The sequence below is a fragment of the Artemia sp. Qi Xiang Cuo genome, chromosome 15 (genome assembly GCF_049724085.1).
Source record: "Artemia sp. Qi Xiang Cuo chromosome 15, ASM4972408v1, whole genome shotgun sequence".
In the NCBI taxonomy this organism is placed as follows: Eukaryota; Metazoa; Arthropoda; class Branchiopoda; order Anostraca; family Artemiidae; genus Artemia; species Artemia sp. Qi Xiang Cuo.
In genome coordinates this window covers 2595997-2609385 of record NC_142808.1, presented here as the reverse complement: position 1 = coordinate 2609385, position 13389 = coordinate 2595997, and the positions used below count along the sequence as shown (strand labels likewise).

Here is a 13389-nt window from a genome sequence, read left to right as displayed (position 1 = left end):
GAATGTTCTGGCTATCTGGCCAATACTCCTCGGTGAAATAACTCATGGGAAAATCAATCTTAAATAAAAATATAATAAAAAAAAATTTAATAAAAATATAAAATCGATTATCCTCCCATTTTTTAAAATCAGATAATTATGTTTTCTCTTCCCTGCTATTTCGTGCCCTTAAAACACGCTTTATTTAAATTTCAAATTGATTTATTGGATTGTTTTCACATTTATCTCAATGGTTAATAAAAGTTTGGTAAGTAAACATGGGGATATTTTTCAATCCTTTTTTCCAGGATTAACATAAATAATAATTTAAACCTAAAGATAGAAAAAATCACAATTGTAAAGTTTGTTCGTCTTATGTTTGCTGTATTGTGCAGTCAGACACTAGTCTGACTTTCCTGATCTAGTTTCCGGGTGACTTTCCAGTTCTAGTTCTGACTAGACCTGGAGAATTTATGTCCTTTATAAAACCTGCTTCCTCTTTTTTATTTTAATTGTTCATTTTTATTCCTAACTATGAAAGCTGTTGTTTATAAACCTTATTCCTCCTTATTGCTTTCTTTATTTTCATTTCTAGCTATGGGAGCTTTTTACTTCCATTCTTCTTTTTTTTATTTTTATTTTCAGGTTTTTCTTTTTCATCATTTTCCCCTTTTTCATTTGATTCTATTTTCCATTTGCCTCTAGCCATGTAAGCTATTTTTCGTAAAACATAATTCCTATTTTTATGTGCTAGGCCATATTTCATGGGATAATTGGAGTTTTCGATGTGAGGATTTATATAAATTTTCAAATTTAATCAGTTACTTTAATGAACACCGTACTAAGGGGCATTTTCCTTCTAAATCTTTTAAAGAAATTACAAACATCCCTCCCCAAGGGCGTAGCTCCAGCATTTTTACTGAGGGGCTAGAGGGGTCCATATCCAGATAGTCAAGAGGCAGCTCCCCCCCCCACGAAAGGACGCCCCTGTCCCTCCCCAAAAAATACATTTACGTTTGTTTATTGTTTTATCGATTTTGTTGCTTGTTTAAAGACTTATCTCAGGGATTAGCTAGTAATATAAGTGTTAATTGGTTATTTTACTTATCACTACACTAAGGGGCATGTTCTTTGTTAGTAGTGTCTTATATAAAGGCGCGACGAACACAAGAATATACAGTGCAGTTTGGCGAACTCATTGCAAAAAGCGACCAATCTCTCCATATTATGGATCTATAATGCGATCAAACACGTTATATTTGGAACCATGGACGAGATTGTGTAATGCAACCAGACTGGTTTCTGAAGCAACACCCATTTTCTGGTTCATTCATAGATGTATTGGGGATTACACAAGAATCTGTGTGTAGTTAACAACTAATGTTTTTGAAAGTGTAATTACTTGTAGGTTCAATAGCAAAATTAAACTTCCGTTGGTTAATAATGCGTCACGGGTAATTAAAGAATGAGGAATGGAATGTATCAACTATACAAAGAATATGCGAAGAAACGTAATAGATTTGACGCCTACAAGAGATCTTGGTACAAGGTGTTCAATAGCTTAATGGGCTTTATATAAAAATGTGGTTTTCAGTCGTATGGTACAATAATCATGTTTTTTATATCATTTTGCGTAAAAGCTAACTCAATTTGTGAAAAAAAAGTATAGTATTTGCGAATTGGACTGTATGAATGATCTTAATTGTTGATTGAATAATAGGGATGAGAATGATCCTAATTAGTGATCGGATTGTATGAAGATGGTAAAAAAAGGATTAAACTGATTACCAGTTAAGATAGGCCTGAAGAGGTTGTGAGTTGACCTAGCTTTACTTCCACGATGTGTTCTGTATAATACACAAGTACCGTTTGAACAGTGTTGTCAATATAAACTATGGTCTAACGTTATAGCATACTAAAAAGTTGATACTAATAGAGATGTAGATGGTAAGCAAAGAATTTTAATAAAGAAATTCAGAACAATCCATAGAAATCCTTACAAATCAAGTAGTGAGGTGTATATGTGTATGAACCGTCAAGGATCATAAGCACCAATGACCCTAACCACCAGGGACCTCAACCTCCAAAGGTTCCCAATCCAAAACCTCCTAGGAGGCCCCTTCCCCCCAACTTTTTGGCCCCCCTCCCCATTTTCTGATACTTTTTTTTGAAGTTTTTTTTAACTTTTTTTATTATTTTTTCAACATGATATATTTTTTCCACTTTTTTTACATCTCTTAGAATGTAACATACTTAAAACAAGAAAATCACAGTTAATATTTTCCAAATTCAAAATGAGAATGATATAGAAATGTTAGTCGTGACTTTTACTATTAGAAAAAACATTGTGTGTAATAACACCTTTTTTTAACTAATTTTTTTTGGGACTTCGAAATTATTCAACTTTTTTTTTCTTTTTTTTCTTTTTTTTATTTTTTAACATGGTATTTTTTCAACTTTGTTTTGCATCTCTTAGAATGATATGAAACATACTTAAAACATACAAAGTTCACATTTAATTGGAATAAGCCAACTCCCGCCCAGACACAGAGGCAAAAAGAGTGAGAGAGACAAAAACACATACAAATACGTAGATTCAGACACACAAACCGAAAACGACATGCAATTGGAATAAGCAAACACCCGCCCAGGCAAACAGGCAAAAAGAGTGAGAAAGACAAAAACACATACAAATACGTAGATTCAGACACACAAACCGAGAAAGACATGCATTGGAATAAGCAAACGCCCGCCCAGACACAAAGGCAAAAAGAGTGAGAGAGACGAAAACACATACAAATACGTAGATTCAGACACACAAACTGAGAAAGATATGCATTGGAATAAGCAAACACCCGCCAAGAAACACAGTCAAAAAGAGTGAGAGAGACAAAAACAAATACAAATACATGGATTCAGACACACAAACCGAAAAAGACATGCATTGGAATAAGCAAGCACCTGCTCAGACACACAAGCAAAAAAAGTGAGAGAGACAGAAACACATAAAAATATCACAAACCGAGAAAGACATGCATTGGAATAAGCAAACACCCGCCCAGACACACAGTCAAAAAACAGTGAGAGAGACAAAAACACATACAAATATGTAGATTCAGACACACAAACCGAGAAAGACATGCATTTGAAATAAGCCAACACCCGCCCAGGCACAAAGGCAAAAAGAGTGAGAGAGACGAAAACACATACAAATACGTAAATTCAGACACACAAACCGAGAAATAAATTCGTTGTAATAAGCAAACCCCCGCCCAGACACAAAGGAACAAAGATAGAGTGAGACGAAAACACATACAAATACGTAGATTCAGACACACAAACCTGGAAAGACATGCATTGGAATAAGCAAACACCTGCCCAGACACTCAAGCAAAAAGAATGAGAGAGACAAAACACATACAAATACGTAGATTCTGACACACAAACTGAAAAGACATGCATTGGAATAAGCAAACACCTGCCCAGACACACATGCAAAAAGAATGAGAGAGACAAAACACATACAAATACGTGTGAGAGAGACAAAATCACATACAAATACGTAGATTCAGACACACAAACTAGGAAAGAAATGAATTGGAATAGGACAAAACCAGCCCAGACAAACAGGTCAAAAAAGTGAGAGAGACAAAAACAAATACAAGTACGTAGATTCAGACGAACAAACCTAAAAAGACATGCATTGGGATAAGCCAATACCCGCCCAGACACACAGGCAAAAAGAGTGAGAGATACAAACACAAATACAAATACGTAGATTCAAGCAAGCAAACCGGGAGAGGCATACATTGGAATAAGCAAACACCTGCCCAGACACACAGTCAAAAAGAGTGAGAGAGACAAAAACACATACAAATTCGTAGATTCAGACGCACAAACCGAAAAAAACATGCATTGGAATAAGCAAACACCCGCCCAGACACAAAGGCAAAAAGAGTGAGAGAGACGAAAACACATACAAATAAGTAGATTCAGTCACACAAACCGGAAAAGACATGCATTGGAATAAGCAAACACCTGCCCAGACACTCAAGCAAAAAGAATGAGAGAGACAAAACACATACAAATACGTAGATTCAGACGCGAAAACCGAGAAAGACATGCATTGGAATAAGCAAACATCCGCCCAGACACAAAGGCAATAAGAGTGATAGAGACGAAAACCCATAAAAAAACGTAGATTCAGACACACAAACCGGAAAAGACATGCATTGGAATAAGCAAACACCTGCCCAGACACACATGCAAAAAGAATGAGAGAGACAAAACACATACAAATACGTGTGAGAGAGACAAAAGCACATACAAATACGTAGATTCAGACGCACAAACCGAGAAATACATGTATTAGAATAAGCAAACACCCGCCCAGACACAAAGGCAAAAAGAGTGAGAGAGACAAAACACATACAAATACGTAGATTCAGACACAAAAACCGAGGAGGACATGCATTGGAATAAGCAAACACCCGCCCAGACAGATTAAAAAAAAAAGTTGAAAAAATATATCATGTTAAAAAAATAGTAAAAAAAGTTTAAAAAACTAAAAAAAAATTATAAAAAAATGAGGGGGGGAGGGGGTCCAAAAAGTTGATTCAGAATGAAATAGGTAATAAAAACGAAGGCTCTCAAATTTTGGACACTACAATTTCCAATATATACATTTTATTACCTTACTTACCAATTTTTGGGGAGAAAATCAAACGAACTTTACTCAAACATGATATTTTAACTTGTTTTAAATCAATCCGATCACTGAGTAACTTTCTAAATTCTGGAAAAGATATAATACGTAATATTTTGTCAAGTGGAGTTTGTAGTGTCCCTTGCCCTTGCGGGAAATTTTACATCGGTCGAACACACCAGCAATTTATAGAAAGATTTATTGAGCACCGGAATTCAAAATATCATGCTCTAAAATTTACAAAACGTCCAGAAAATTTCACTTCAGCCTTAACAGAACATATATTTTTTAATTCGCACCATGTTGTGCAGTTCGAGGGGGCAACACCAATTTCCAGTGATAAAGGTTTCACACAATGGGCTCTTGAAGCATTAGAAATGAAAAGAAAACATTTTTGCAGGTTTATCAATTAATAGAGATAGTGGGAATATAAATATTGATCCTATTTATGATACTATTTTAAAAAATGAACCCATATTTAAAAATAAAAATAAAGTATTGCAAAATTTTCCACGGATTAGTTTAAATAACAAACCTAAGGGAATAGCAGCCTCAAAAGCTTTGCATAAAATTATGTCGCAATAACTTATTCATTGTGCATTTGTCATTTTAAAATGTTCAATCCAGCTACTTTTGTGAGGTGGTTTCACGAAGGTAGCTTCAAATTGTAAATGTTAAGCAATTGTATATTATATTTTCAGGTAAGTCTATTTTAGTTTTATGCATATTTTTTAGTTTTAGTTTTTGTTTTGTTTTTTTTCACGCTGAAGACGCCTTGTTAAATACGGTCGAAATATTCGTTTTTTGTTTTTTCTTCGTTTTTATTTACAGGCCTTAGACCCGTTTGTCGTTTTTATATTTTTTGTGTTTTCTGTCTTGGCTGGCCAGTTAAGCTTTAGATCTTTTATAAAAAAAAAGTATTAAGAAGGAAAAAAATTAAAAGTAATAAAAGAGAAAAAATAAAAGTTACAAAAAAATAAAGTAAAAATCTGTGGCATCTTGCCTTTTTTTGTAATGTGCATTCAAATATTAAGTGTTTTCTTCTTTTTTTTATAGTTTTTATAGAAATAAATATGGCGTTGTCCTAGTCACGGTTTGAGACGGAATTAACATAGAAGGGATTTGATATGGCTTGACATGTTTTTTTTTTTTTTTTTTTTCATTTTGACGGAAAGCTTTGAGGGTTTGAACTGAGAAAACCTATAAAAACTAAAGATTTAATTGGGTACAATAATGCTCACCGCAATAAAGTTTATGCTGCCGTATATCTTTAAAAAACTCCCCATTCCCTTTGAAATGCACTTACTTTCATTTTAATTTTCTCATTGATTTATTGTTTTGTTTACAGAGTTATTTCAAGGGTCAGCATTCTCATGTACAGCGTATAATCTCGACTCTGGCTAAGCTGCAAGAAAGTAAACCTCCGATGGAAAAAGTGAAGGGGGAGATTATACCACTTCTTAGAGGCCATGTTTACCTGGAGAATTTATTTCTTAGCCTGATGCCCGATGAAGAGCCGAAATTTGATAGGTGAGTTTTTAAAATTTAACATGATTAAACCTAATATTAAATTTAATGTAATCAAACGTAATGTAAATTTGATCAATTTAATATAATTAATTGAAATTTGAAGTTGAAAGTTATGTTTTTGGTCTTAAGTTTTGAATGAAGAAAGAAGCTGTGCAATAAAATATTAGAAAGCGACTCAAAATTTGACAATACAAAGGAAAAAGTTGAAAGGAGAACGGAAAATTGTTGAAAGGGGAAAGGGAAAATGTTGAAAACAAGAACGGGTCTATAGTCACACAAAAATTTCGCCTATTTTAAACAAAGCGTCATCAGCGTGGGGAAAAAAGAATTCAAAGGAGGAAGATTTAAATCAAGGAAGAACAAAAAGAAAATAAACCAAATATATACAATTGATTACAAACCATGGAAGTAGAATATAAAAAAAAAAATTCTGGGCTCAGTTGCTTCTGTGTTCGTTGTCCAATTAGGACAATTAATTTTATTAAATTAATTTAGAAAAGTTTTTCACAAAGCGTTACTTATTTTTGGCTAAATGGCTTTCTCGAAATTTTTTTTCTGACGTAACTTACGAATTAACTTCCGTAAGGAAATTCTATATTCGTATATTTCTATATAGATAATTTCGGAGACCACACTGCCTTTCCATGACGATAAATAAATAAAAGTTCAAATAGGGATCAAATCCTTTTAGTAGACAGTAATTTTCATAAACAGTGATAAAATTCCACAAAAATACTAGATATTTCGGTCACTGCAGTGACCGAAATATCTAATATTTTTTGTGAAATTTTTCACTGTTTGTGAAAATCACTGTCTGTTAAAAGGATTTGATCCTTATTTGAATTTTTATTTATTTATCGTATATTTCTATAACGTATATTAGGGGGTTCGCCCCCTAGTCAATTCCTTGCTCTTTACGCTAAAGTTCAAATTTTGTTCCAATTCTTTAAGAATGGACCCTTAATCACAAAGGCCGTTAATTAGAATAAATAGCTCTGATGAAAGGACAAAAAAAAATTTAAGCGTAAAGAGCGAGGTAATGACTAGGGGGTGAACCCAATCATATACATAATAATTTCTGTTCGTTTTATTTTTTGATATTGCTCTTTACTTTCAGTTGAAAAATTTTTTTTTTTTTATTTAGTTTCTGATCGATTTTTTAAATAATGATGAGAAATCTGGCACCCTCTTCATAACAATGTCGATTCCTTCCCCCATGAAAACTTCCTCCATGGAAAGATCCTCCCACGTAACCCCGACCCCCCCCCTAACTACCAGAAGAAATCCCCCCCTGAAAACTTCTGTATACTTCCCAATAACTAATACTATATGTAAACGTTGGACAAAGTTCATAACTTGCAGACCTTCCCCCGGGGATAGGGGGGGGGGATTATATCATCATCAAAGACATAGTTATTGTATTTTTCGACCATGCTGAACAAAATGGCTGTCTTAAAATTTTGGTCGGGAGACTTAGGGAAAAAATGAGCATGGGAGGGGCCCTACTTGCCCTCCATTTTTTGGCCACTTTAAACGGGCACTAGAAATTTTGATTTCCGTTCGAATTAGCCCTCCATCGATATTCTAGGACAACTGGGCCCTGGGAAAAAAGCAAACAAATAAAAAACAAATAACACATCCGTGATCTTTCTTCTGGCAAAAAATACAAAATTCCACATTTTTGCAGATGGGAGCTTGAAACTTCTATAGTAGGGTTCTCTGATACACTGAATCTGATGGTGCGATTTTCATTAAAGCTCTATGACTTTTAGGGGGTGTTTCTCCCTTTTTTCGAAAATAAGGCAAACTTTCTCAGGCATGTAACTTTTGATAGGTAAGATTAAAATTGATGAAACTTATGTATTTGATGTCACCGAAAAATCTGATTCGTTTGATGTACCTATTGGTATCAAAATTCCGTTTTTATAGTTTCGGTTACTATTGAGCCGGATCGCTTCTTACTTACAGTTCGTTACCACGAACTGTATGGCAAGTGGTTGCAATAGAAGTATAAGTTGAAGCAGTGGTAGTAAATGTAGCAGTGATAGTGCTATTAGTAGTATAGTGCACATACTGCCTTTTGGTCAGATGATCTTCCCATTTAAGCATTCTCTGAAAGTTCCAATTTAAAACCCAGGTCACTTCTTGAGATACGCTCTATTGGCAATGTACATAGACATAGCGTCTTTTTATTTAGTTCAAATTCCCCCTCATTATTTTAAATGGAGTAGGGTGGTAGCAGTAGTAGTGGTGGTAGTTGTAGTATTAGTGGTAGCTGGCAAATATTGCCTTTTTGATCATCTCCCTAGTCATTTCCTCTGAATTCCAAATTAATATACTCAGTCATTCCTGATTTACGCCCTTTTAACAATCTGTATACAAGTAAAGTGCTTTATTTAGTTCAACACTTTCTTCGACCTTCTCTGAAAGGTTCACCTGAATGCCCTTTGTCTTTTTGGAAAAGAAAGTTCAAAATACATCCCTTTGGTTATAACATATACTATATGTAAGCAATGAAGGATTTGCCCTGAGGACTGTGGTGAGTTTGATATCCCCAATAACATAATTGCTGGACCTTTCAACAATGCTGAACAAAATAGCTCTTAAAATTTTGATCGGACGTGTTTTGGGAAATGATAGGCTTGGGGGGGAGGCAATTGCCCTCCATTCACTTGTGGCTCTTAAAATGGGCACTAGAGCTTCCGTCTTCCAATCAAATAAGCCCCATCTGATCAGAAGTGTACACGACCACCAGTTCCATAAGAACCTTATAGGTCCCAGGGGATAACTTATAACCCTTGCCCCTGGATTCTGGGGGTTGTGTACATTCTTAAGACATTGTTATTTGCTCTTGAGAATATTGTGAACAATGTGGTTATCTCACAATTTTTATTGGATACCTTTCGGGAAAAGAGGATGTCAGGAGGGGGGGGGGAATGTTGTCCTCTATCATTTTTACCCGTAAAACGGTACTACAACTATGCATTTCAAATCAAATGGGCCTCCTCTAAAGTCCTTCTAAAAAACATTTATATACCCTAGGTTCAAAACTTAACAACCCTTGCCCCCAGACTTGGGGATGTTGTCTAAGGTCTTGTTAGGTAATCTTTGGACTATTTTTCGAACAAATGGCTATCTCAAAATTTCTATCAGACGTATTTCGGGAAAATACACGTCAGATGTATGACGTGTGCGGGACAGCTGCCGTCCGATCGCTTTGACTCTTAAAAAGAGAACTAGAGTTTCTGATTACCAATCCAATGAGCCTCTTGTGATATTTATACGACTACCCTTTCTATAAAAAAAACCTTACATGCCCCCATGGCATAACTTACAACCCTTGCCTTGAGGGTTGTGGGGGGTTGCCATCCTCAAAGACATAATTTTCGGACCTTTTAACTACACTGAACAAACTAGTTATCTCAAAATTTTGATTGGATGTGTTTGGGGAAATAATGAGCTGTGGAGGAGGCTGGTTGCCCTCCAATGGCACTAGCCCTTTTAATTTCCAATCGATTGAGCCTCTTTCGAAGTTTCTATGTCAATCATTCTATTTTTTGATGATATGATAAGAAAAACCGTTTAGAATTTGTTTAGTTTTGATTAAAGCGCAAATGGTATTCAATTTTAGAGGATTTAAAAGAAGTAATAAGAAGAAGGTGTTTAAGTTCACTTTTAACCATGACCGTGTCCAGGGGAGGGGGTTAGGGTTTTGACCCCCCCCCCCTCTGAACAAAAATCTTGGATACGGCCCTGCCTACAGGTATAGATTCTTGTGCATCAATTGTTCAATTAAGAAATATTTCAATTGTACCTTGTGACATATTATCATAAGGCTTCTTTGCGTTAGAATTCTCCACGAAAACATGGACTAAAATTTTAAATCGCTAAACGTCCAGAAATTAATCATCGAAATCATTTTTGTTCATGTTTTGGTAGAGAATTTAAATTCAGACAATAAATTTGACTTCCTTTTTATTGCAGGAGTCATGAGCCCGAGGTCTTCGAATTGAATAGTAGTGATAGTAGCTCAAATGAAGAATTTGATGTAATTAGTAGTCCACATCTTGAAGAAAAACAAGCAGATTTAAACTCTGAGGAATGTGCTTGCAGGTGTCATGCTGAAGCTGGATCAACTAGTGACAAACATTGTTTTGAATGTGCCATCAAAGTAAGATCTTGTTCTCCTTGTATTTAATTTTTTATCTTGTAAAGATGTTAGGGTAAAGACTTGTTGTCATTAGTTTTTCTCCAATTAAATGTTCACTCTTATTAGGCCAAAACTTTTCTGGTCTTTTCCATGATTCTACCGTCGTATTTGTTTGTCCCTGGGCATTTTTTTTTTCTATTTGATTTCTTGGTGCAAATTCTTGATTGTGGCGACCTTCTCTTCTTCGTGGAAGATGATCTGTCCCTTGTGCTTGCCACCAACTAGTTGGCATATGGCTTTCCAAGCCATATGCCACTCCCTATGATCAAAACGTGTTACCTCCAGACTAGGTTAAGCCTTTATTTCGTATCCTGGTACGACAATCTGATGCATAATGGTTTGATTTACCACAATAATTACAAACGAGCCTTTTCTATTTTGCCTTTTCTTATTGTAAGCCTATTGCTACCATCTGGGTCTATAGCCGTTTCTATATATTTTGGACCTATCGCTCTTTAAACTGATATTCTCTGCGGTAGGAGGGGGCTGGTGTCTATAATATTGGTATTTTTTCCAAGACCACACTGTCTTTTCTATGACGAAACTGTCTAATAAAAGGACCTATCCCTATTTGGAACTCTTATTTGTCTCATGATAGAAAAGGAAGTGTGGTCTTGGAAAAAATACCAACGTTGTATATATGGGGATGACAGACCAACTATAGAATCAGCAACATATCATTTGCAATTAGAAGAATAGAAGATGAATTCAGTAACTATAAATTCAGCAAGAGCGAGTTACAGAGGGATTCAGAATCTCACAAATGAACTATTCAAGTTATAGGGAACGTATGACAAACGTAAAGACCAAGAACTTATATAAGCTTCCTTCTTCCAAAATTACGTAATATTGATGATTACTGCTATATTTTCTTTTTTTCTAGAGAGCAGAATAAATATTATATTTGGATGCTTTCTTTGGGTTCTCTTTTCGAAGCTGCGCTCCAGTAGTACAAAAGGCGTTATGTGTAGTTTTTTAACGGATATTTATTGGCCGTTTCTTCAAACTTGGCATTTTCGATGCATTGATAGAAAATAACACTAAACAATTTATTTTTTTTGGTTGCTTAACACTACATATTTGTTATTGCATTTCATATAATATATATATTTATTCAAAAAGTATTTTCAGTTTTCCTCTTCTTTTGTAAAAATTATAAAACGCAATATAACTCCTTTCAAATGTTTGTTGCTGATTCCCCTCCACCCCCCTTCCCATTTTTCTTCAAAATAAATCCCTCTCTAGAACGTAACTGCTATTAATTGTTCAGTATAACTAATAATTATTTATTTTTAGTTTTCTGGCGGAAAAGTTTTCGTAAAAACGGATTCTGGAATGAAACTAGCAACTTTTGTAAAAGAGCCAAAGGCGTTTAAAGATAAGACAGAAGCAGACGCTGCTGTTAATCTGAGAAGCAAAGCTGGCCCTAGAAGCTCAAAATACAAAAAGGATTTCAGAAGAATTATGCCCACTTTTATCGGTCCAAGAATGACGAATCCGAGTGAATAATTTGTTTCTCTTTTTTATTTTCCTTTTTATTTGGATTTTATTTGAAATTTTTGCTAATTTAAATATCGATGTTTGTTTACCCTTTAAATAAAAGTTTTCTTCTAATTCTTAAGTCTAAGTCAGGATGAATATTTGCAATTATTCGGAATTTTTCTTTTGTACAACGCTTTCAGCCAGACCAAACAGTAATATGTGCATTAAAGTTATTTAATATATAGGAAATTATTTTATTTTTTTATATTTTTAATATCATTTTATTTAATTATAGAAAAATTCCACAACAGTGAGGAAAAAAGAGACAACCGTGTGACAAAAGACACAACAGTGAAAAAAAAGAGACAACCGTGAGACAAACGACACAACAGTTAAAAAAAAGAGACAACCGTGAGACAAAAGACACAACAGTGAAAAAAAGAGACAACAGAGAGACAAAAGAGACAACCGTGAGAAAAACGACAAAACATTGAGAAAAAAAGAGACAACCGTGAGAAAAAAGAGACAGCCGTGAAAAAAAGAGACAACCGTGAGAAAAAAGAGACAACCGTGAGACAAAAGACAAAACAGTGAGAAAAAAAGAGACAACCATGAGACAAAAGACACAACCGTGAAAAAAAAGAGACAACCGTGAGAAAAAAGAGACAGCCGTGAGACAAAAGACACAACAGTGAGAAAAAAAGAGATAACCGTGAATCAAAAGACACAACCGGGAAAAAAAAGAGTATCAACCGGAGCTAAAAGAGACAACCGTGAGACAAAAGACACAACAGTGAGAAAAAAAGAGACAATCATGAGACAAAAAAGACAACCGTGAGACAAAACACAACAGTGAGAAAAAAGAGACAACCGTGAGATAATTGAGACATTCGTGGGATAGAAGACACGACAGTGAGAAAAAAAAGAGACAACCATGAGACAAAAGAGACAACCGTGAGATAAAAGACATAACAGTGAGGAAAAAAAGAGACAACCGTGAGACAAAAGACACAACAGTGAGAAAAAAAAGAGACAACCGTGAGACAAAAGACACAACAGTGAGAAAAAAAGAGACAACCGTGAGACAAAAAATACAACCTTGAGACAAAAGAAAACTGCAAGGCAAAAAACACTACAGTGAGAAAAAAAAGACAACCGTGAGAAAAAAGAAACAGCCGTGAGACAAAAGACACAACAGTGAGGAAAAAAGAGACAACCGTGTGACAAAAGACACAACAGTGAAAAAAAAGAGACAACCGTGAGACAAACGACACAACAGTGAGAAAAAGAGACAACTGTGAGACAAAAGACACAACCGTGAAAAAAAGAGAAAACCTTGATACAAAAGAGAAAACCGTGAGACAAAAGACACAACAGTGAGAAAAAAAGAGACAACCGTGAGAAAAAAGAGACAGCCGTGAGACAAAAGACACAACAGTGAGAAAAAAAGAGACAACCGTTAATAAAAAGATACAACCTTTAA

The 13389-nt window shown here is 34.9% G+C and overlaps 1 protein-coding gene across 1 annotated transcript in view; it reads left to right on the top strand.

The window, feature by feature from the left end:
• The window catches only part of mute (gon-4 like protein muscle wasted), an 80790-nt gene extending 68758 nt beyond the window's left edge, over positions 1 to 12032 (top strand). The window contains exons 17-19 of the mRNA XM_089101501.1: positions 6033 to 6214; positions 10199 to 10385; positions 11721 to 12032. Coding sequence (XP_088957627.1) covers positions 6033 to 6214; positions 10199 to 10385; positions 11721 to 11933 — 582 coding nt within the window. The 3' untranslated portion in view covers positions 11934 to 12032. The remainder of the gene's footprint in view (positions 1 to 6032; positions 6215 to 10198; positions 10386 to 11720) is intronic.
• Positions 12033 to 13389: the final 1357 nt, after the last annotated feature.